Genomic DNA, 25,197 nt, shown 5'->3' with positions numbered 1-25,197 from the left:
CTTTGCTAGGGAACCCCAGCAGAACCACTTCTATCCTCCAAGCAAAACAACTGCCCAGAAAGAAGAAACAATTCCAACTTTGAAAAAAAGCTTTTCTGTTTTTTCAGAAATACACTTTCGTATTTTTAAACATGGCAGATAATAGCAATGTATAAAAGAAAAAGAATATGGAATTACACATTGTATTTTCCTAAGTTACACATTCCTTCCTATTCCATTTCAGTGTGTTACTGACAGAGATAATTTTAAGCATTATATTCAAATTCTTCCTTCTTCAATTACCTGAACGCAACCATCGCAACAAATACTGTTCTAGGCTGAGTGAAGTACTTCATGCTGTGTGAAGAAAGATGCAGCCATCCCTCTTGCATCAACAAATGAAGGTACTAAAATAAGTGGCTATTCACATATCTTCATATCAAAAGTAAATAAAAATATTACAATATAAAATTTGGTCCTGTACAGAAAAAATGGAGACAAGCATTATAATATTACAGTCTATAAGAATCTAATGTCTAGGGAGAACTTAGAAAGAAGACAAAGAGCAAATATTTTTAAACCAAACTCCTTTAAAAAGAGTTTTCAAGAGAGTATATAACAACTGTTGCAATGACCTAAAAAAATGTCTGTAAAGAAAGGACAGTCCACTAGAGGGACCAACAAACCATTTCAGCTCTTCCGCGTCATTCAAAAACAATCCATATTGCTTTCCACTCCCTGAAACTGGCACATTTATGTGCATGATGGGGACAAATCAATTTCTAAATGCTCAGCACAGAAATGTCTAGCTGCCATGAACCAAAGTGAAAACACTGGTGGAGGAAAAAGTGGCTGAAAGACTAGATGGAAATGACAACCAACAACTAGAGAAATGCAAGAGGGACATGCAACCTAGCAAAAAGGCAAGAAGGATAAAAGCATAATGAGATTCTCATAAAAGATAACATTATTGCAATTAAATGCATTTTTTGCAACAAAATGTATTCTCATATATAGTTGCTGTAGGAAAGTTATGTTATGATGGAAATAAAAGAGGTGCATCAGAGAATTTTATTCTTAGAACAGTATCTGCTATCAGATTATTTGAGAATCCTTGAAAAATAACCGTTCAAAAATACTGCAAGAAGAATAGGATAGCACTGAGAACAACTACTATACATATTCCAACATATTTCTGAAATACATATAACTGAATGAACAGTATGCCTATGTTCAGAAAAGAGCCATGTTCCCTACAGCTCAGCCAAAACAAAGATTCTGTGAGGAATGAAAGAGAGAAGTAGTAAAATATATTTGATTCCATGACCTTTTTCTCCTTTCTCTGCATGTTCACAAGTACATCTATATACAATACGGAGTGAAACACACAACACACGCAATACATACCTACTAGCAAAAATACTTTCCTGAGTGTACGGAGAAAGATGTGGTAAGTGAACACTGTACAGTGAACTCCGTGCAGAACCCACACAGAGCTACCGTTCTAGGAAAGGTTTCCCCACCGAGTCCCCAAGTGGAAACTGTAATGATTGATTAAATACAGCTTCTCCAATAGAGAAAATAGGGTTAGCTAAATTCATGAAAATCTAGAAATAAGGCTAAGACGGCCGTTTGGAGAGAGCCTGCATTCTTAGGCCATTAGATTATTTTGCATAGGGAAATTAGAAAATTGATTTAATTTAGGTCCTCCCCACAATGTCCTTAAGAGGCTCAGAGTTTAAAACAAAAATAAAAAAGCCACCACCTTGACTACTATAGACTGACTGCATTTTTTAAAATATTTTAAAAGTAATACATTCTAAGAAATAAATATATTCTCTTTATATGTGCCTCAGAAGTTTTACAACATAGCCTTTCATCAGTGGTTTTACCTTTTTCTGAAGGACATTAATTTTTCTTTCTTTTACTTCCAACATATCTTTCATATCTCGAATCTCTCCAGCCAGTGTTCCTTTCTCTTCTGTGAGGTCTTGAAGTTGTTTTGTTTTTTTATTGAGAAAGGTTTCTTTTTCTTCCAATCGTAACCTCAAGGCATCAACCTAGAGTAAATAAAACAAACGTATTTTGCTTTTAGTAAGGATGAATAGCACATTTTAGTTATTTCCTCTAACTCCCTGATTTTTGTCACTTAAGAAATTTTTTTATTTCTTCTGTAGATATATTTTCCAAGCTTCTTCTCTGCTCAAAGAGATTCTTTCCCTTTTTAAAAAGTAAAAAATGAAAGAACTTTTAACCCTAAAGCATTAATAGAAAGAGAACAGTCAAAAATTGAAATACAACACTAAAACAGCCCTAATTGACATATACATAAATGATTAAACCAAAATCATCTTGATGTACTAAATATACGCTTTGTCAAAACAATACTCTATATCCTCTAAATATATATACAAATAGGGAAATGATAAGGGTCTTCACTTTTATCCAAAACATATCCTGTAAGTGTGTTAATGAATGGGTGGGCCACCTTATACTTTCTATAGAAAGCACAAATTCTTGTAAGATATATAAGGCACATTTCCAAGTTTTTCTAGGCAGAAGCATCTTCTCCACCATTCTTAGTAAAGAAACACCTAACCAAATTATTATGCATTACATAGCTGCCTTTTGCCTTTAGAAAATAAACCCTACAAAATTCCCTCAAAAAAAAAAAAAAAAAAAAAAAACCCAAAACAGACATTGAGCAAGTATTCTAAGCATCCAGAAAGTATATGTACTTTATTTTCTCCCTTCTTGCTATATAAATGCTCAATAATGCATTTTTATTGTTCCCTTAACACATTTTCAACAGTTCTCAAATTATTATCGGGAGAATACTTGATGCTGGTCTGGAGAAAATCTACAGGTCACTTGATGCTGGTTACTATTTGTATGCAACTGTTTCTAGCTCTACTGCTAATTGTAATTAAATGCTTGGGTACTTGTAAAAGTTTGGAAGTAAAGAGGAAAAACAGCTGACTCTTCTACATTGCAAATAAGCAAATGGGGGAAAAAGCACCAGACACCCTCGTGGACAGTGGCAAAAACAGCATCAACAGAAAAGAGAAAAACATTTGGTGAAACAAGGAACAAAACAGCAAGAGGCGGCAAAATCTACAGGACGGGGTACCTGTTCCAGGAAATGGAGAAGCAGGAACTGGTTCTTTGAAGAGTGTGATCAAGGAACAGGAAAGTAAGGACAATACAAAAAGACAGAGAGGGCCACAGCAGTAGACAAATATACACGATTCCAGGAAGAAACACAACAGATGTCACAAAGGGGAAGGAAATAGAGAAGGACAACAAAGTGTAAATTTTTCAAGTCGCTTTAACAATCCTACCACACAACTGCAAATCTTAAGTATCTGTTTGAGTACTACCTCTCCATGTGGGGCAATAAATGAGTCTGAATGGAAAAGATGTTATCCTACTCAACACTGAAGAGAAGAGGAAGCAGTCAACGTTAAGACGCACACTGAGACAACCTTTAAGAACTTCTAACATACTATTGCTCCTGTTAGCAGTTTCTAAAAGGTATTCACAGATTTTTTTCACAGCTTCCTTAAATTAAAATATAATAATGGAATTCCATCCCAGTAAAGCAGATACTTAAGTGCTCTTATAATGATGTGATGGTGAAGTGGAAGTGAAACTTTAAGACAAAATTGTAAGAGAAAGTACAGCTGAAAAATGAAATCTTGTAAGCTTTAAAGCTGCTGCCTCTTATATAGTAGAGAATAACGGGATAAGTAGGAATCAACACTGTAATAGTTTAAAAATCAAAAGATTCAAACTTAGACTAACTGTAGAATGTAGGAGTCCAACAGATGATGCATATAATATACGCTGACTTTTACGTTTTGCAAAAAAAAGTTATATATTTCACAAAGAGAGCAAGAGAAACATTTATGGAAGAGTGTGCTAAGTTGCACAGAAAAAACAGAACTGTAAAAAAAACTCAGAAATTAAACTGAATTGGTATATATCTTTCTCTAGTTTAAATTATGTATCAATTTATATCTAACTTAAAATATGCTGCTATGGTAAAAAAAAAAAAAATCAATAGGTAAATGCCAAAGAAAGGGTTAAGCTATCACCTAAACTCTACTACTACTACCACCTTTGTTGCAAAGAAAAGCAGAGATCCCTATTCAACAAAATAACAAGAACACTATGTTTAAATCTTTATCAGTACTACAAGAATTGCACCTTCCATGTATAGGTCACTTCTAAGAGCACTTCAACTAGATCATCCCTGCATGCACATACCATTCAAAAATGCAGTTACAAATGAATCACTGAGCAGCACACCAGCAACAGAGCTTAGAACACAAGTGGGAATATTCGGGGCATAAAACAGATTTCATCTTTTAAGAAGCTTTTAAGTACTAAAAGAGATTTTTTTTAAATGTAAGCCATATATTATTGAAAACAAATTTCTAAATAAAATAATCAATAGAAAAATGTTATAATCTTGAAAAAAAAGAGCACAATTTAGTGGCACTTGCAATTTGATTCCCTCATACAAGTCCTTTCAAGAGCTCTTCTTCAGAAATTTGCACTTTTAAGCATCATAAGAGAACAAATTCAAGCCACTGTTAGTGCTAAGATTTGTGGATCCAATTCTGCATTCTTTGCACCTCCTCAAGAACCCAAAGTCAAGCCTGCAAGAGTTTATTCTTAGTGAAATACTTCAGTTTTCTAGAAGGCTGGTTAACAAATCATAACTTACAGTTCAGGTGAGGAGATACTAAAAATACTATTACACATCTATTGCCATGGTTGCACTTTCCACCCAGAAAAAGAAAGGCACAATGTAGCAGAGAACGCATACAAAGTCAGCATGAGCATGGAGAAATTCAGCAAAGTAATCAGCCCTTAGAATGACATTATCACAACATATAAGGTAGAGAACTATGATTAAAAACCCCACAACCATTTGTTTTCCCAAAGACAGGTCTCCTTGAACAGAGAACATTTGTCTGATACTGAGGTATTCCTCACACTGCTCTGAAACCAGGAGGTGTTCACTTTAAGTGGATTCACACAGGCTTGTTTTGGCTGCAGATACGCCATTGAGAAGACCAGGCTAAGACTGGAAATCTATGATGTGGCAATCTAAAATAATTCTCCATCTAGCTGGGAGTTAGTTGCAGGAAGCCAGGCAAATGAGAAATTTTAGATTTACTAATTCAAATTTCAAACATAAAAATGACAGAAAATGAAGAAGTATGGTTTAAAGTTGACATTATCTGAAAATTCACAAAGCTCATTCATAAAAAAAAAGCTAGAAAGAAGTAACTGAAAGGACATGAGTGTTAGTTTAGCATTTTTAAGCAGTGCAGTTGGAGTAGACAGAAAAGACCATGTGTATTAAGCAATCTATTTTTTTCTAGTTAATCAGAATATCATTAAAGCACAAAACAATCAGCAGGATCTGATTTATTTTTATTTATATTCTGAGTTTTGTGATTCTAAATTTATTAACAGCACAAGTCTTTGCAATACCATTTTAAAACTTGGTTTGGGACCAATTTAGATGATCTATTGAATCTCAAAATGCATGTTCTTCCTGCTCTTAAAATGGCTAACAGCTTTTCTATACACTGGAAAGAAGATTTACATTCTATTGGATTGATTTTTAAGATTTTTACAATATTAAAGTAAGAGAGTCTTGCAGCTGGTATGTAGTGTGCACTGAAAAATTCAATGATTTTTTAACCTTTGAAAAAATGGTAGAAGCAGAAGAACTTCAGAGCCCTTTTAATAAACAACAAGACTCTCATCTGAAACTCATCAACAGATCTTCTTTGTACTTATTTACTTATTTGCTGCATGTCCTTAGGCAATCCCTTAAGTCAAATCACAAAAAGCTCTATTGGGCCAAAAACAACTGAGAAGCTGAACCTAACACTGCAGCAGGAACTCCAGAAGTGGTGTTCATCATTAAGGCATGAAGTGCAATCTTCCAGAGGCCACTAACTAGAAGTTTTACAGTTGAAGTTAAAAACTGCTGATGGTGCTTAGAACCCCCTGACAACCAATGCAATGATATTGTTCCCTAGTGACTGGAAAAACACAGTAGCCTACACAGTTGCTAGACACAGTTCTGTTTGTCTGAACCTGTCTAAGTAGCAGTTTGAGTCAATAATATTTTCTTTTCTATCCATCCGTTCCTCACCCTAATGGCTGAGCAGACTATTCTCACTCTTCCTCACATATTTCTTTCCATACCTCTCGTCATCACTGCCTACTAAATTCAAATTAGGGATGGGGATTTTTAGCATTAAAACGTGCAAGGAAAACAGGGAGAGGTAAGAGGAAGAGGAAGAGGAAGTGGCTCTGAAGTCCACGTCTGTGAGTGAAAATGTCTATGCGGGGAAGAGGAGCAGAGCCCAGTCCACACTAGTTTCTCAGCCCCAGTCCTGCCCTCACACAGCAGTTAAAGAGCACCACGTGACTGGACTCAGAAGCATCTCCTTCCACCACTAGTCAGCTCTCCTACTCAGTAATAAAAAATATTTCCCAAAAGTGGGCTACAAATCCACAGAAGAAAAACAATGAGGAATGCAAAGTGACTTACACATTCACCTCTACTGCCTAAATGCATACCTGCAAATTCCACCAAGAAGGACAAGAGACATGCATGGTAGCTTTCTTTCATGGAGAGAAGAAAAACACTTAGAACATTGTAAAACCCTGCTCCACAGCAGACCCATAACCTGACTTTCTTTTTACTGGTTAGCTGTCAGACCAGACACATAAAAAACTTTAGATTAGCACAAGGCTTATGACTTCCGCTGTGCCACCGAGTATCAGACATCTAGTCTTCCAGAATTATTGTCCAGACTGAATCTAAAAGCAGAAAGGGATTGTTTTCTTGTTAAAAGGCATAAATAGCTTACTCCAGACACATTCCTGTGATCTTAGATCACCTTAGATCAATTCTTTCATGTCCATGATATATTTTTTACACTGAATAATGATATTACATGCCTTTAAGGCAGAATTGCATTCGTCTGAAGAAAGCTGGACACAGGCTAAGATCTGAAAATATTTAGATATAAGTGATATAATTTGTTCCTAGAACTCCAGCTTCCAAGAGACTGATGTTACTATAGGACATAGTTTTCTTTAAGAATTTCTAGCCTTGATAACTTCAAACAAAAGCTTAAAAGTATGATTGAATCACTACCCGAGCTGCACCACAAAACTGCTCTAAAAGGATTGCATTGGCCAAAGAATCTCTAGCACAGCAGCACCGCTGCAGGCAGGGATAGTGCAAGTGGTGGGAAGGAAGGAATACAGCATGGCCACCCATGCTCTTAGGCAACAGGTCCCTCGTTCCAGTCCCCATGTTTCCTACCACCTCTCCTCTCTCTCTGGAAGATGAGAGCAGGCTCTGGCTGCTACAGAGCAAAACAGGTCTCCCTTGTTTAACCCAAAGAGGTCAAAAGGGGGCTTATGCCCCACATTTGCTGTCTGAGACTGATGCTTCCACAACAGTTTGTAAGATCTCTTCCAAGCCACAGCAAATCCAGTGTTAACCTTAGGAGGCTAAATTTTATTTCCCAGCCCTTTCTCAATGAGTCATAGGTCAGCAAGCACTTGATCTGCTGCTCCAGCTGGAGTTTGGGTTGGGAGGAAATTCATCACTTCCTAAACTAGTGAAACAGAAATCTTTCTCCAATGTGATGAGAGGCTAGTGAGCTGGGTTACTGACAAAGCCTAGCAGCATTACAAAAAAGGGAGTTAAAATATCAGCTGATAGCAGCAGCCTACATTTTGAATTTGTGAAGACATCTAGGCTGTAAAAATTCCTACAATTTCCCATGCCTTAGTCTGGAGCACAGAGATTCAAAATAATCCTTTGAAAACCATGCATTTTTCTACTTTTTATTAAAACAGCATCCTATTCGATGTTCTCCTATTTTTCCCTTTTAGCATTCTCCCTTTTTCCCCCCTCTTTGTGCAGAAACATTTTGCTTTTTATATCATGTATTATCAAAGCCAAGTACATGTGAGAGCTTAAATTAAAACCTATAAAATCAGAAAAATGAGAACAGATAGTATGACTTTCAATCTGTGTCACGCTTTTCTCCTTGCAAGTACAAGGACCATAACCATCTCCATTCTTCCTTCATAGAAGCTATTTTATGTGGAGCTTAAATTAAAGATCATGTCCTGACATCGGTGTTTGGAAGAAAGAAAAAAAAAGAACCTGCCAGACAGATCTCCTTTTTCTTGCGTGTCCTCAACCACTGGTCAGATTTCTTGAGACTGATATAGCAGAGTGCTTAAACTCAAAAAGATCGCCTACACAATGAAGCCTAGACATTTAGATAAAATAGGCATATCATCCCCCAAAGCAACGTACACAGCAAGGGGCCATTCTGAAATCAGTGCTCTATGTGAGGTCTCACAGAAAGACAGAGCCCTGAGTGAACGCCAGCTTGGGAGACTGGATAGGCAACTCACGCTGTGTGTGGTCTTAGGCAAACGGATTTATTTTCTATTCATGGGAAAGCAACGTGGAGGTTTACAAGAGCACTGGTTATGCCAGTCATTTTCCCCTTCTCTACATTCTTATTTCTGCCTCCAGTAATCATGAACCAAGACTTTTACATTTCTCATAATGTGAAGCAAAACTACCTCAGCCTGAGCTACACAGAACCTTCTACTATACACAGTCTCCTTGGTGCTGAGCACGGATGACATCGTATCATAGGTCAAATCTGAACCTCCAGATGGTGTAAAACCATAAAGCTGTTAAGGCAGCTCCTCAATGTGGAAGACAAGGAGCAAAATAAGCTACTTTGTGTACAGCCAGGGCAGGTTTGCCAATATTATAAATTATCTTCCCTGAAAATGGTGCAGTGAAATCACATATCCCCAAAATAACGAAACAACAAAGTATTCTAAATGCAGCATGTCAGTACACTATGAGGAATGTCTGCCATTTTGTCACTGTTCCTTTTACGTCTACTGCATTTTAAACATAACCTGAAAGGAAATAAAATGTGGACCATTTTACAGCATCAATATATGAAAGGATAAGGATTGCTGGTGCACAAAAACCTTCTCTCTTTGCCTTTTCACTCAACACTCCGTAATTTTAAGAGTTCTTACCTTTCCCAAGTTTTGGCAGTACATGTACTAGTAAAACTTGGCAATCTAAAGAACACCAACATTTTCCACAAAAATAAAGCAAAAGTAGATCTGATATCTAACATATAAAACATTTCAAAGACCACTGTCCAAGTAAATTGCTTTTTAATTTTGTCTGATTTTTCCTTAGCAACTACTTATTTCAACTATTTAATATAATAAACTCTGTCACTTGCTCTGGAAATATACAACACTTTGTAAAACTTCAGAATTGGGCTATACTTTATAAAGAAAGGGAAGTTCATGTAAGCAGCAAAAATTGCCAAATTCAAAGTCAAATTTTATTATTCTTCATGTCATCATTCACCACTCACAATCAGCTTCAGTTGCGACGTTTATTTCTTGAAGTCCCTTACTGTTAACTGTTTAACTTACATGCCGTGCTACATATATCATTTATGAAAGCATTTTTAATGTTATAGAACTCTTTGAGGAAGTAAAACATGAAGAAGCACAACTGTATTTCACTGTTAAGAATTATTTATTTTACCACAAAAAAGAAAATATATATATAGATTTGCTAAAGCAAAGGTTTGGTGGGGGAAGGCAGTCTGGAGCAATTTGGACTTTACTAGTCAGGCGCTACATGCTGGCACCAGCACGTGGGGCAATACAGCAGGCAAACACTAACCCATTGCCAGTCTCCCTCCTAATCCCACCTCTGGTCCAGCAGACACTGCAGCCAGCATTTGCCATCATATATCCATGAGCTGCTCGTCTGCCCATTCTTATCATCATCCTTTCCTTTCCTGATGATCACTTACTGGCTCCATAGGATTTTTTACATTTTTCTGAAATACTACCTGTTACTTTAGTGCATCATGTAGAAACCTTTCAAGAGAATTACTTCAGTTAAAAAAGAATAAGTACAGAGCAACACGTAAGGAGTACAGCATAAAGAGTAGAGCAGAGCATAAAGATCTCTTTGAGATCATACTGCCTGTCTTCACATATCCATATCAGCCTGGGAAATATAAGTTACTCCGTTTTCATTATGAAAACTGGTTTAAATCATGTAAAAAGAACCATCATTGCGATTTCGCGTACACAAGAGCTGAGCACAGAGAGGCTATCTTCATAGGCGTGTTTTTGCAAATATGAGACTTGAGGTACCAGTACAAAAATGTCCTATTTTTTAAATGTCTGAACTGTACTTTCCATTTCAGAACTATCAAAAAATATTGTTCTAAGACATAACAATAAAACGAACACTATACCCTCATCATACTGGTCTCGCATTTTTAAGTTTGATGTGATAAACATTTTTTTTTCAAAACACTCCACTTTCAACCATTGCTTTAACAACAACCTTCTCACTCCTGTATTTTGGATATTATGATTTCTCTAGTTAGAATTTTAATTCAGAAAATTATGTTATTATAGAGCCAACAGTTAACAGGCTTTGTGTACTTGAAAGGATAATCTATTTTGTTGTCTTTTTACTACTTAAATGTTTAGAAACTGGCAGAAGTGAAGACCTGTAAAGCAGATACATACATCTTAGACAATCAGAATAGAGACCGAGCAAGATCAGAAAGTGGTTTATAAACACCAATGTTGGCTGTTCACATTAAGGAAAAAAGAATGTAACATTTCCCTCAAAGAATCATTATCACGAACTCTTTCAATCCTTTCATGCAAGGAAGGGAGAATCCCTTGACAAGATAACAGATCGAATGCATGTACTCTACTTATTTTTGAAAGGCAGCACTTCGAGGTGTTATCCACAGCTCCCAGCCTCCCTCTCAGAAGCCAGCCTAGCCACCTGCTCTGCTCAGTCTCGTTGCCCCTTTCATTCTTTCCTTCACTAATCCAGATGACACTCTCCTTTAAAACAGAAAAGTGGTCACTCTGAGTGGCCAAACTATACTAGAAAAGGTTTTAGCTGAAATGGAGATGGCAGCCAACATAAAAAAGGCTCCCTCAGGCAGTTTGAAACCGATGCTTTGTGGAACGTCATACGCCACAAAGAATTGTGACCACGTGTGGCCGACCAACGCAGCCAACCGCCTAACAGCTGTTTTGTTCAAACTTTTATCTTTGCCTGCTCCTACCATTAAAATTAGGTAGTTTAAAATGACGAGTCCAAAGTTCAGAATATTCGGAACAGTTCCAGCAAATTTTGGAAAACACATGGGAATTGTAACTCATGTGTTAATACTTAAAACTTTTTGTTAATAAAACTTCCAACACTAACCTTACCTCATTGAACTTACCTCACTGATTTTTATGCTCACTATAAAACTATAGCTGTCATAATATTTTTGAATTACTGCAGAAGGATGTAAGTCATTCCAGAGTCAATGTTATTTAGCAACATAATGACAGTTAAAAATTCAAAATACTTAAAACCAATTTTCAAAACTATCAATCTTGGTAGCTTTAAGGTTTCGAAATATGTCTTCAATAACATTCAAATTTTATTATTCTTAAACAGATTAATAGAAACTGAGCTAAAGTGTCACAATGTTCTTTTTTAAAGTCATACCAATACACTTAATTGCTTCAAGAAGAAATTGTGTATAACTCCAAAATAATATAACAACGTTAGTAAACATCCATTGGCTTTATATATGCTACAAACAGGGAAAAGTCAATTCTTACATAAATTGTTTTTTTCTGTTTTATTTTTTCTTAATATTTGGAGTCAGTGATTACCAACATTCAAACACAGAAGCTGCCTGAAGGTAAATCTCTCTGCAGCTGAGATAGGAGTGTGCTACGACTGAAGGGATGAGCTGTGCCCTTGACTTCTCTCTCGATTGCACACGTGTCTCCAGTGAAGAATCTCGTGATTCACCCTGTTCTGAGATCTGAAGGCTAGTTTATGGCTCCTGCTTGTTTATCCTGCATTCCTGCATCAGCAGGTCCAGCTGGATTCAGCCTGACTTATCTCCCGACTTATCTATAGCCAGCTGGTAAACACAGTGACATAAGACAGCTTGGGCAATATTATGCATTTATTTATAAGAACACAACCAACAGAGGAGAAGATAAAACACTGACCTATAAGTAAACAAATACTGTTTACTTTAAATATAATTCAGTGTTTTATTACAAGTATGTCCTTTCAGTTTCTCCATTTCTCCTGACCCCATTTTTCCAGAGCTCATGCTATAACCTATTTCTCTGCACCCCGTCCCTGGAGGAATTGAGCTTTTGATAAAAGCCAAGAATGAAGTCCTCTCTCCCCTAGTATAACAGGAAACTCTCAACAGCATTGACATCTGTATTGTTTGAGTACCAGCAAGTAAAGTGGTACAACTCCGGTTAGCTCCATCGCTTGTCCTTAGTCCGAACCTTTGGTCTTTGTGCCCTCCTAGACTGCAGAACTTTAGAATCATAGAATCACAGAATCAGTAAGGTTGGAGGGACCTCTGGAGATCATCTAGTCCAACCTCCCTGCTCAAGCAGGGTCACCTAGAGCATGGGAGACAGGGTTGCGTCCAGGCGAGCCTTGAATATCTCCAGAGAAGGAGACTCCACAACCTCTCTGGGCAACCTGGTCCAGTGCTCCGTCACTCTCACAGTGAAGAAATTCCCCCTCACGTTCAGGCGGAACTTCCTGTGGTTCAATTTCTGCCCATTGCCTCTTGTCCTGTCACACGGGGCAATTTTCTCACTAGCTCTGGGTTTCAAGGCACACACTCTAGGACAAACCTCTTGTTTTCACCCTAAAACAATTGCTACTTCCAGGCTTTTTTGTTGGCTGCCTGGCCCTTCTAGAATTCCTCTGAAACAGCAGCCCTTCTCTCTGACTCTATTGCTATTTAGAACAGAAATAACATTTAGAGCTTTTGAGATTAACCTTTTTTTTTTATTTTTTTATTTTTTTTACAGTTGGCCTCAAGTGTTTTAAATGAGTAGGTACTATCTTAAAGTTACTCGGTTCATTTGTATTTAAGATTACTAGGCAATTCTGCTAAATCATCTAGATTCTGTGATCCCTCAGCAGGGAGCAGCATGCCACCTGCAACCCTTGCCAGAGCAGTCAGAAGCTCTGCAATTCCTATATGACTGGGAACTCCATCAGTGCACAGCAACTGCTCCCTAGGAGGTTAAGAGAGAGGGGTAAATATCTAATATCTAGGGCCCTTGGGTATAAGTCAGACATTATCAGGAAATAGATCTAATAAAAATGTACCATGTGGTTGATCTGTACATGCACAGAAAGTCAGATGATTTATGACATGTTGATCTTGCTGCATAAGCCTAGATAAACTGCACCTCACACATTAACTTACTGCACAGATGTTGTATAATAATGCACATACCATTTGTCCAGTCCATGTACAGTAGGTTTGATGTGTCTCTAAGATGGAATTATATATATTACGATGTACAAGAATAATTCAGAGATAATTAGGGTTCCCTGAGCTACTGCATATTAGTTGAGTCCTGATCACATACATGCTGCTAGCATGCCATGAGCCTAAGATAAAACATTACTTTTAGCATCAATTAAATTCCTACAGCTTCAACCCCTGAAGCGGCAGGTTTTTACTTTGACCAAGAAAAGTACGATTATGAGAAATACTTTCATATATAAGGCAAGATGTTTACCCGAACAGAGTAGTGCTTTACTACATTAGATGGACAAAAAGGATATGGAATGAAAGAGATATAGCATTCCAGTAATAATGTTCTGAAGTTGTCATATAAGTTTTCAGGTATCATTTTGATTAGTTTTGAGACTTATCCATAATAGGAGATCTTCTTGAGGAAAAAAACTTTACTTAAAGTTCAGTGATTCTCTAACAGCTGTCATTCCCTCAATATTTACAGATTTCAGCCAAAGTTGTTAGTACACAGACCCTCCTACTAAAAACCTGAAGTTTTAAAAAGCTAAGTTTCAGAACAAATCACTTTTTCCTTCCTTTCTTCAACAGCCCTGCTTATACGACTTACAGACTCTGCATAATAATATTTATTACAACTGCAGTTTAGGGCACTATCCTCATTCAACATTAATAGTTTCAGAATGCTAATGCCAAGAATGGATTAAAAACTGAGAAAATCTGTCCTTTTGCTGAAAGCAAGTAAACTCAGTATTCTCTACTAAGTGTAGTAATTATCATTAATAATGAGAGACTCTCTACATCTGGATGCTTCTCCTGCTCAGATCAGCACAGATATTTGTGGGCAAGTTTTGCAGGATTATTCTGCATTTTAACGTGCACTTAGCCACTGTAGTCCAAAATTATTCCATTTGTTGACTTTTAGATCCTAACTGCTTCCTAACTTCTTTTTTATATCCTGTGCACTATTTCATTAGGGAGTTGAGAAAGTGAAAGCAAGCCTCTTCCTCCTTCTCACAACATGTCTTTCACTCTACCCACAAGTGAGAAAAGGGTAATCAGGTTTCACTATTTATTCTTCTTTTCTTTTGTTAGCTTCACAGTCATTTCTTCTACTCATGCAGATTTGGAGGCGTGTATTTTCTTATGGTCCAGAGCTGTATGAGAATACTCTGTCCAACAGCTGTTTTTAAAGTTGATTTCTCTTTTATAGCGTGCAGCTGAGTTTGGGTAATAAACATAGTAATGATTCAGTCGGAAATAATACACAAATTAGCAATTATTATAAATGCTAAGTGTATTCCTGGGGGAGAAATTATACGCTGAATGCACAATTAGAAACTGTAAAAATAGACTGCACTGTCACATTGGGTACAAAGCTCTCCATCTTTATCCTAACGGATTAGACTGAACCACGCAGGCATAGCAGAACCTCACAGCTCTCAAGTCAGAGGCCCTTGGGACAATAAGGGTGAGAAGCAAAAGTCAGCTTCCTGCTCTGACATAGTTCTATATAATAATGAAGTAGTACTAATACGCTCAGAATGTCCTTTTTTCAGGAAAAGACTAACACTACATAGAGACTCGGTGCACAGATGCTGCTGGTGCACTGGGACTTGCACACAACCGCCTTTCACATAGCCAGGAGGACGGTCATAGGAGGCCTGTACTGTTTACGACTGGGCTTCTAGCTCTAGTGTAAAACTTGCTGGTTATAATGGCATTCTACAAGCTTACAAAAGTAACCAGAAAATCTATCTGTTCTTCAGAATTCCAGGATTTCCTTGCAGTCAGAAACAATATATTTCATTATTGGTTAATAACAATTTTGATAAAATCCACCCAAACCCATACATTTAATATTTTGCTGATGAACCTTAATTTCAATAAACAGGATTGAGGTTTCCAGTGGAAAGCTTTTTAAGAGATTAAAATCAGATATATATCAAATATACTCTCGCTTTTGTTGGCCGCACCAGTTAATTGTTATATCCCCTTTCTACGTTTCTCCCCAGTTCCATGCAATTTCAATGTCCAGTTTAAGTATCAGCTACATTTAAGGATAGATTGAAGGATAATAAATCCAATCTAAAAATCAGATAGATGACACAACCAAACTGAATTATATGAGGGAAAAAAAAAAAAAAAAAAAAAGCATCTGCTAGTAGAAAACATTTAAAGTACTTTTCCCTACCTAAACACTGCAAAGCAAGCTCTAGTTGGCTCAAGTCTTTCTGAAATATCAAATATTTAAGGATATATGTGCTAGCAGACCGGTTACAAATTAACTTGGGAAAAAAAAAAAATAAAATAAAAAGGACATTCTATTTTAGATTCTTTATCCTACTAGGCCAAGGACACAAATTTCATGAAATTTATAATTCAGCTTTGCTGAAACAAGAAGTGAGAGAAAACAGAGACTAGCAATGTAATTTAATTACATTTTTCTAGAAATAAAACTAGACATTATGTAAGAGCAGATTTCCTCAGGAAAAATCTTTATCTCCATATCCAGAGTTAACCATCCCTTCTAAAATGTTTGATACCAGTAACACTTTTTTTTTTTCTTTTTTAGTCCTCAGGGGCATAACTGCATTTTGTACTAGTACACAATGAAAAAATCACAAGGCCCATCAATAAAAAATCATGAGGCCTGGCAATATTGCTAGAGTGAAATTATTCTGTTTATAACAGTGATCTTCACCAAAAAGTAGACTGAACAGCTACTGAAAAAGTAGTCCATCCATTTTTTCCTATGGCAAGTGTATTTACTTTTTATGTTGGAAACGGACTTTCCAGACTTTCCAAACCATTTTCCAGAGACTGTGCTGGCTTGGGCTAAGAATTCCAGGCAAGCAGAGATGACTTAGCCCGTGGGAGGCTGCTCAATGCACAGAATCTCAAGAAAAGACTGAACAGGCAGTTTCACATTCCGAACTGGCACCTCCTTTTTGACGTTATCTTTACAGTAACATTTCTGAGGCATTTTAGGCAGAACAGAAGAAGGTATTTTACTCTATAGGACTTCAGTTATTGCAGAAATAGTACACCTTCACCTCATATTCTATGTATTTGCAAAATCTAAAATAATTCATGAGACAACAATACTAGAAGGAAATGAGACTGGAACTACCGACATAAAAGCAATTTTATCCTTTGTCCAAATCCAGTGCTTCTAATAATGGTTTCGTGCTAAATTAAAAATAAAAAAAATATGCAGAGATGAAATCAGACACAAAAAAGTTTCAGTTGCAAGTTTCGTAACATACTTGCAGAGATTAGCTTGCCAAGTATTTATATTGCGTGCAGTCTGACAGATCATCTAGCCACAAGTCAGAGACATGTCAAGATCTGATCTTGCTTTTATTCATTTTTCAGTGGGAAGCTATAGGTTTACTAGTTTGCCACAATCATCCTCCATCTCAAGACACTTCGTTTCTCAGGACAGAATAACATCTTCATGAGAAAGATAAAGCAAAGTCTGAAATTGGTCATTGGAAGAATGATACTGTACTCTGCTAAAAGTTGCGAGTGTGTGCAGTAAGATGGTAATTCATTGACTTCTCTACTTATTAGCATTCTCTTAGAATCTTGTTAGCACAAGTCTTACTATTGAATAGAATAATGTTTGTCAAACAGCATCGTGTCAGCATCTCCCTCCTACAGGAAAGGAGTGGATATAAAAGTAATGTCACAGGAAGTGCTGTTAAAACAACAAAAAAATATATAATTGACAACTGGTTCAAACATATTAAATTGTGATCAAACATTAGATAGTGATCTGCAAACCTCTTGACTTTGTACATATATTCAAACTTAGAGCTGTGTGTGTTTTATTTCATTTTAAGCAGAATCTTACCACTGAAAAATGTCACAACACAGAAGGAAAAATAAAAATGGGGGAGTGGAATGCGATAGATTTTTGACAAAGCATACAATCATGCCAGTATCCAAATGGTATTTTCTTCCAGTATCTGTAGAAGTAATTAGTGTTCGAATCATCTACAAACGTTCTACCTGGAGGTTAGAAAATATAACTCTAAAAATATTTCAAACTAGGCAATCACCATCAAGGTGCCTCTAGCTCAGTTTTCCTGTCTATAATATAAACATAATAGTTAGTATAACCATTTCACAAAGGTACTGTGAGGTTTCAAGAACAACAACAACAATAAAAAACACAGGAAAAAAAAAAACACCACTGCGAAAAATGTCTTATACAGAAAACTAGGGGAGCAGGAAGTGCACAAAAATGTGCATAGTGCCACAGTGCCACAAAGGCAGGAAAGAAAAAGTAGGTGGAGTAATGCAGGGTTACAACAGGATAGCAGGCAGACAGGCTGAGCTGTCTATAAAAGGATCGTAGTTACTTTAGGCACAGGATCTCTTCCAAAAATTTCCAAGGAGAGTCCTATAATATGCAAGGAAGGACTATAATTAATAATAGTTCTCCTATTCAGAGTTGTGAAGTATTTTCAAGACTTCTGATAGAGGCACTAAAGAACAGTTGTTATATTTTACAACAATAGGTTGGAAGGAAAAATGTAATATGACGTGCAGCCTCTTAAGAGCAGGTATCCTCCACTTCAATTTCTGCCAGCATTATTACTCTGAGCACTATGTAGAATATGATCATTATCTCCAGAACGTGAAATGCACCCTTACTAAGTTAGTCTGTTAAAAAGTTTCCCATATTTTAAAGCCTAAGGCAAAAGCTAAGTTGAGGGGAAAATGATGTATGAAAGAACATTTCAAATTATTCTTTTATCAGAGCCTTTCAAAATGAAACCTCTTCCTGACTTGGTTTGCTCTAAACGGTGAACTTGGGAAAAAAATAGTTTTGTCATGTGAAGACAGGCAGACAACAAGACAGGTAGACAGTTTCCATTTCTAAATAAGGAAAGGAGAAAAAAAACATTTTTTTCCCCATACAACTCCAGATTGTTTAAACACTGAACTGTAACATGTAAATAATTCTAAATGACCAAATAACATACATGCTAAAAGAGTCAGAGCACAGACTGATGGGTCTACTTTGTAAATAAATAAATAAATAAATAGTCTGAAGTTCTTTAAAACCACATTCATCCCTCAGCTGTAAATTATTGTTCCTTAGCAAATACATCATAACTGAAGAAAAGGGGACTGCCACTAGCTTATGACAGTGATGAGCAGTTGGCTCAAATGACCCCTGAAAATGAAACCACTTATACAATGATACAGTTGAGCCTTTTAGTGTCTTATGACAGTTCTTCCATCTTCCTGATCATCCTACCAACTCTCCTCTGTACCACTCCCCATCCTGAATTAATCTTGAACCTGGATGACAAAACCATAAACTGCATTCCACATGCAATCTCACAGGGTGCATTAAAACCTTCCTCTAGAAGACTAGAAGTCTCTCTCCCGATACATCCGAGATTGGATTTTCCAGAGCCACATTTTACTCATTCCTAATAGCAATCTTCTGAGTAATATCAGTTTTACATTAATATTTACATTATAGAAGTTCTATTTTTTTAGTCCTCAGGGGCATAACTGCATTTTGTACTAGTACATCTCATCCATTATAATCACTCCAGAATTCTAGATCATCCAATTCTCCTAACTAGTGGCTTCAACATGTGCATCTGCATGAGATTTTATAAGCATGCCTCCAAAGTCTGGCAAGCCATGCTATGAAAATATTAAATAAGACTCCGCAGTATCAGGTCTTGAGAGGCTTCAATAACAATCTCTCCCAACCTGATCCTTCCACTTCGACATTAACTACACTGTCTCCCTGTTAGCCAGTATTTGACCAATTCTACTATTCCGGGACTAATCTTCACCTTCTCTTACTTTAATTATTTCCGACGCGATAATGAATCAAAAGCTTTACTAAATTTCAGCTAGATTAAACATAATTTGTTGGGTTTTTTTATAAAATTATCACTCCTACTAAATATATTGCTTTAGACTAACTTAATTGATCTCATAATTAAAATGGATACATAATCTCTGAAAAGCAGCTAAATAAAATGTTTTTTCACACAAGAGAAATCTTCTTTCACAGGAACTCCAAAGGGATATGTTCAGACTAATACAGTCTCACTTTAGTTACAAATGCCTTTTTACTATTTGTTTTAAGCTTGATGTCCAATCTGGGGATGGAGATGATACAATTCTATTCTGAATCCTATCCTAGCAGCAAAGTTACGAACTTTGAGTCACTATTTTGTTCAATATAGAGTATCTCCAAAGTTCCTCCTTTTGAATAAAGCATCTTCCAAAGAATTTCCTTGAAGGTTTCTGTACTTGAAAGTATTTCTTTAAAATACTTCTAGAATAGAATTGTCTAGGATTTTAAGGTCCTCCCCTTTGAACTGATATTATCATTAAATATGAAGAAATAAAAGACTTACTGCAAAAATGCTTCATTTTTAAAAGTGTGTGCTTAATTAGTCTTAATATCCCTTCTGTTGATATATTCATTTTTATTTATTTTGATGCAGATGCATGTATATACACATATTACTTCAAAAATAATCAGAATATAAATAATTTACCACAGAACTACAGGCTACATGAAAGCAGATTTACTAGTCATGGAAATGAAACTTGAGTATGAAAATTCATTCCCCAACCTCTGACAGCTGACATTAACATGCGAACCTTATAAATCCTCCTTTTAAGAATATTTTAAAAATAAATAAATAAATAAAGCAAGTATCATTCCTCATCTGTTTTTCTTTTCCTGGAAAGCATTCTGAAAGTAATCTTTTTTCCAGACATAGATTATCCTACACATGGGTGAAATTCTGCTCCTTTTTCCAATCTCCTCAAAAGACTGGGAAAATAAAGATACATTTCAAGGAACTGGGCAATGCCAGCGCACAGAAGCAACCATAATATAAAGTCTAGAAGAGATTAACTAGATGGGGTCCTGCACTATGCAAATCTAATTATATTTATCAACACATACATAAGAGTATCATAATATCCTCTCAAGCAGAAGAAAATAAAATCTTTCCAGCCCTAAACGAGCTAAAGAGGCCATCCTGAAGACCTGCTAGGATTTCTCTCTGTAGCTGTCATAAAAGATACCTAGTAGCTTTCAGTAAATAATCCCATGTAATGACGTGTTTTACATAGTTCAACTAAATAGCAAAATGCTAAGCACTTTGGAGCATTAAAAAGATGTTTCAGAGAATTTAATTTTTAAGTATTCCTCCTGAAAGAAAGTAAGAAAGCAAACAAAAAAACAAACAAAAAAAGAAGAGCTAGTAGTCAATGACTACAATTCTACTAAATATAGATTTAACCTGAGTTTGCATTACAATAGCACATGTGCCAGATGCATAGGTGCATCAGCCTCTCTTGATTTCCACATCACTTTACAATAAATACTTTCTCTATCATTCCTGGAAATTAAACCTAGGATGGGAAAGTCAGCCTTCGCACTTTCTTCTTGCGTACATCATACCCTCAGTGACACCTCTGCAGTTGCTTGCTGTCTATAAGCTTGCACAGACGCAACTAACTGCTCTTGTAATTGAAACTTTGCAAACACTTCTATTATTGATGCAAGAAGAAATATAATCCACATTCATCACCGTACTGGATTGCAAGGTCAAACAAGAGTAAAGAAAAGCTTTAGCTGTTGGATGATCCATATAGATGCAATTTTGAATATCAACAAAGAATAAACCTGAGGAGCACAAGGTGTCTTTTCATAGTAATTAAAGAAAATAGTCCCCATATTTTTCTGCAATTATGTGTATACATTTTTTCCATTAAGAGGTGTTCACCAACTGGGATTGTATCATCTGTATGCCATTAATTAACTGTTTTTCCATTTTGACCACCTTAACTGCAACAGTCTGTCTAAAGACTTAAACTGGCATGATTATCCTAGTAACATACAAGAGTGAATTAATCTAAAAAATAATAAAAGATTTTGACCTTGATGCAGGAACTCTGCATCAAAACACACTTTAAAGTGTACAAATGGACTGACTCACTCCTGATAATCTCATTCCTTTTTATAATTCATTATTTGGCATAACTACAAGGGTACTCCTTCAGCACAATCCCTGGTTGTAATTCTTGACAATAAAGGATGCCAGTACATTTTAAAATATGCATGAATATCTTTCCTGTCAATTAGATGATATTAAGCATCCAGGGAATACAAAGGAGCATCTGATTAGCTTCAGGATCACATACTATTTAAATCATTAAGCCATGGAAAAATAAAAACCTTTGAACCAAAGGTAGCATTCTGTATTTGCAAGCAGTACAGTACTATAAAAAGAAGCATTAAGGAAATTTAAAGGGCAAATGTACATTGGATACCAAAGCTTAATATACAAAACATAACCTTTAAGTAACAGTAGCAACCTTTCTCTGGTCAATTTTTCAAAACTAACCTGTAATCAGCCACATGGGTCTAAACTTTTCGTCTCTTATTTTGACAGAAACATACTTCTGCATAACTTGAGGATTTTGCTTTCAAGCATATCACTGCTCAGCAAGTGAGACACTTGTACATTTTATGAAAAGTTCTAGTCTTTCTCTTACAGTTTTTAACAACAGATGCCTGATTATGCCACTATAACAAATATCTTTGAACTGTTTAACTTACTAACACAGTTAAAAGCAAAATTACTCAAATCCTAAATATGTAATTCATAAAGCAGCATATTTTCTTTAATTAATTTTCTCAAAGTTTACAATATCTGTACTAATTCTCTGTAACTAGATATGTTCTGGACCCATTCTCAGAGAATCTGTGTAGAATAAACATTTGAAACATCTTAAAGACTAACTGAAACCATCTTTCCACTACGCTGCAAGGCAAATGATTTTTAGATGTTTTGCATTTTTATGCTAAATAGTGCAGCTGCAATTGATAAAAAGCAATCAAGCTAATTTAAGTCAATCATGTCCAGGAGGTTCTCATCACTTGTATAAAAATGCTCTCACACTCATTTTAAGGCTTTACCACAGCAAGTAGCTTCCCCCTGTCCTCGATTTTGGTACCTTACAGTTTAAATTGCATGTCATGCAACAAAGCAAAGATAAATCTTGAAGAGTTTTACACTAGTAACCAGACTTGTATGTCACATTCAAATAAAACTTAGCTAGATAGTAACAATTTAACACAAATAGGATTTATCACAATAAAGTCACACTGTACCTTCAGCATACTTGGAGGCCTCAGGTCAAAGCAAGGTAAACTTTTAGCACTCAAAAAGCACAACTGTTACCCTCTAAAGCATATTCTGGATTATATTAGTGGGATCAAAACATATGTTCTGAATTTTTTATTTTGATTTATCAATATGGCACATCACAGCTGCCAGCCTGAGTTCCCTCTCAGCTCCTACATTTGACATTTTAAATAATGACTGTTTTTATTTTTAAAATTTTACTTTAACTATTGCCACTACATTTTAGACCCAAATGAAACTATTACATCCATGCAAAAATTCTTTCCTTAGATGGAAGAAATCAAAGATAATGGATCTGAATCCTGTGGTGATTCTACCCACATGGCCAACCCCACATGCATGTGAATGCTGACACTTTTCAGCTAGCTCAAAACCAGGGAAGTAAAAGAAGAGCGGCTCTGAACTTCAAAGTACGCCACGCCTTTGTTTCTGTTCCCTATGGAATATTTATGGGGTACAGCACAGTAACTGGAAATGGAAGCAGAAAAGCACATAACCATGCCTTGAAGCTCTTCTTCATGAAGAGAGAAAGGCAGGTGACAGCAGCAGCTATCAGACTGACTTCCCAGCACAGCTTCTTTGCACGTTCTATTTGAGCACCTGCTCATCGAAGCCATTAGCTCTTTGCTTCCACAGAAGCAAGCAGACAAACCACAAAAATGTCAAGAAAACCTGTCTACCAATAAGCCTGCAACTGACTAAGGTAAGGTTTTGAAAAGCATACCCTGCTCTTCAAATCATAAAAACTACATCTGTAGGAAATGAGATAAATTTTTAAAACCATTTTCCTAATCATTCTTGGTCTAAGGTTGACAGAAAGCTATTTGCTGAATAGGTACAGTTCTCTTTCGCTGATGAACTAATACGTTTTTAATAGACTAGACAGTTAAATAACACATCAAATAATAAGGTAATTATAAGCTTTCAATTAAAATATTCATCTTGGAATTATGACATGGAACATGGAAATTTCTACTTGACATTAATTTTTTTTTTCAAAACCAAAAATGGTCAAACTGGAACAGGTGCCCAGAGAGCTTGTGGAATATCCACCCTTGGAGATATCAAAACTTGACTGGACACATCCCTGAGCAGCCTGCCCTAATCAGACGTGCTTTGAGCAGAAGCTTGGGCTGGAGGACCTCTGGAGGTCACTTCCAACCTACATGACATCTGAAGTTAATCTTCAGGAAAATCTTTCATCCTTTCATCCCTCCTGCACCAAGCACGGAAAACACACATGCTAGCACCAAGCCTGGCACTACAACAAGAAGGACACACACTTCCACCACACTGGGACAGGAGGATCCTGCACCTTCACACTAGTTCTTAGGACTGGTGTGCCCAAAGTTGCCCTAAGTCACAGAGATGCGCATGCAACAACTACAGCTGAGCGTAAAAAGCAGTGCATAAGAGAAAGTTAGAAGGTCCTAACACCCTAGCTATCCTATGTTTTTGTTCATGGGATAAGCAGTAAGAATTTTTGTATAGTGATGTTTAAACTCTCCTTTTCACAATGAAGTTGAACAAAGATTATTCAAGTCTCCCACCTCCCCAAAAAGAATTAGAGTCACTAAAGACATGAAGTATTCAAATAGAGAGTTTTCCAGGGACAGCAAAAGAGAAATACTTTAAAAAAATGCTTAAGAATTATATGACTCAGAACAAAGGAGACCATCACATTTCAAATCAAACTATCAACTTTTTTTCAAAAAAAAAAAAAAAAAAAAAAAAAAAAAAGAGTAAAGGAAAAAGCTTTACTACTACAAGTCACAGCTTTTCTTGGGGACAACCCACTCATAAAAATTACAAATGTTTAAACAAAATACAAGGGAAACTCTAGCTAGAGACATTCAGAATATTTCTTTTATTCTCAACGAATGAACATGTGGTGTGTTCAGTGACAGTGAAATCAACAAAAATGACTATAATCCCATCTGATGACCCCATAAATCCAACAGAAAAAAGGAAGAAAAAAAGAAATCTGCCAATGAGAACACATGCTTAGTTTGTGTTTAAAACATGTTTAAAGCGTCAGATAATTTGAGAAGTAGCCACAAAATCTGAAAGCCAATGAAGCTCAATCAGACTTGCACACAGGGAAAAATGGGGCAATCTGCCCTTTATCACGGCATCATGCTATGTTCACTTTTATCCGTTACTATTTTTGTGCTTTACTAACTAGTTATACGTATTTTCCTTTCGTCAATACATTTGTTAACAGTTTTTTCTAAACTTAATTTCTAATATTTTCAGAAAGAGTGATACAGTAACAGAATGATAAAATAATTATAATTGCCCTTTTTTAATAATTCCAAACCATATTAAGCCACTGTGAAGAGAAATAAATGTCTGTCTCTCACATGGTTCTATAAGGCAAAGAATATCTTAAAGATGAGTTATCTTGCAAATGGAATTACCCTAGCTAAAATCAAAAAGAGGCTAAAAGTAAGTAGTATATTAGTATGAATCAGAACATATGTTGATACACGGTTTTAGGACTAGGTGGTCTATTTACAAAGAACAGACCAAGAAAT

General features: G+C 36.2%; 1 protein-coding gene across 1 annotated transcript in view; it reads right to left on the bottom strand.

Moving 5' to 3' along the window:
* Positions 1–25,197, bottom strand: part of ERC2 (ELKS/RAB6-interacting/CAST family member 2) — a 368,050-nt gene that overhangs the window by 207,956 nt on the left and 134,897 nt on the right. Inside the window, exon 7 of the mRNA XM_062585913.1 lies at positions 1,872–2,039. Coding sequence (XP_062441897.1) covers positions 1,872–2,039 — 168 coding nt within the window. The remainder of the gene's footprint in view (positions 1–1,871; positions 2,040–25,197) is intronic.

The sequence above is a fragment of the Rhea pennata genome, chromosome 12 (assembly GCF_028389875.1).
Source record: "Rhea pennata isolate bPtePen1 chromosome 12, bPtePen1.pri, whole genome shotgun sequence".
NCBI classification, from domain to species: Eukaryota; Metazoa; Chordata; class Aves; order Rheiformes; family Rheidae; genus Rhea; species Rhea pennata.
Note: the sequence above shows the minus strand (reverse complement) of the source record. Positions and strands in the feature narration are given on the sequence as shown.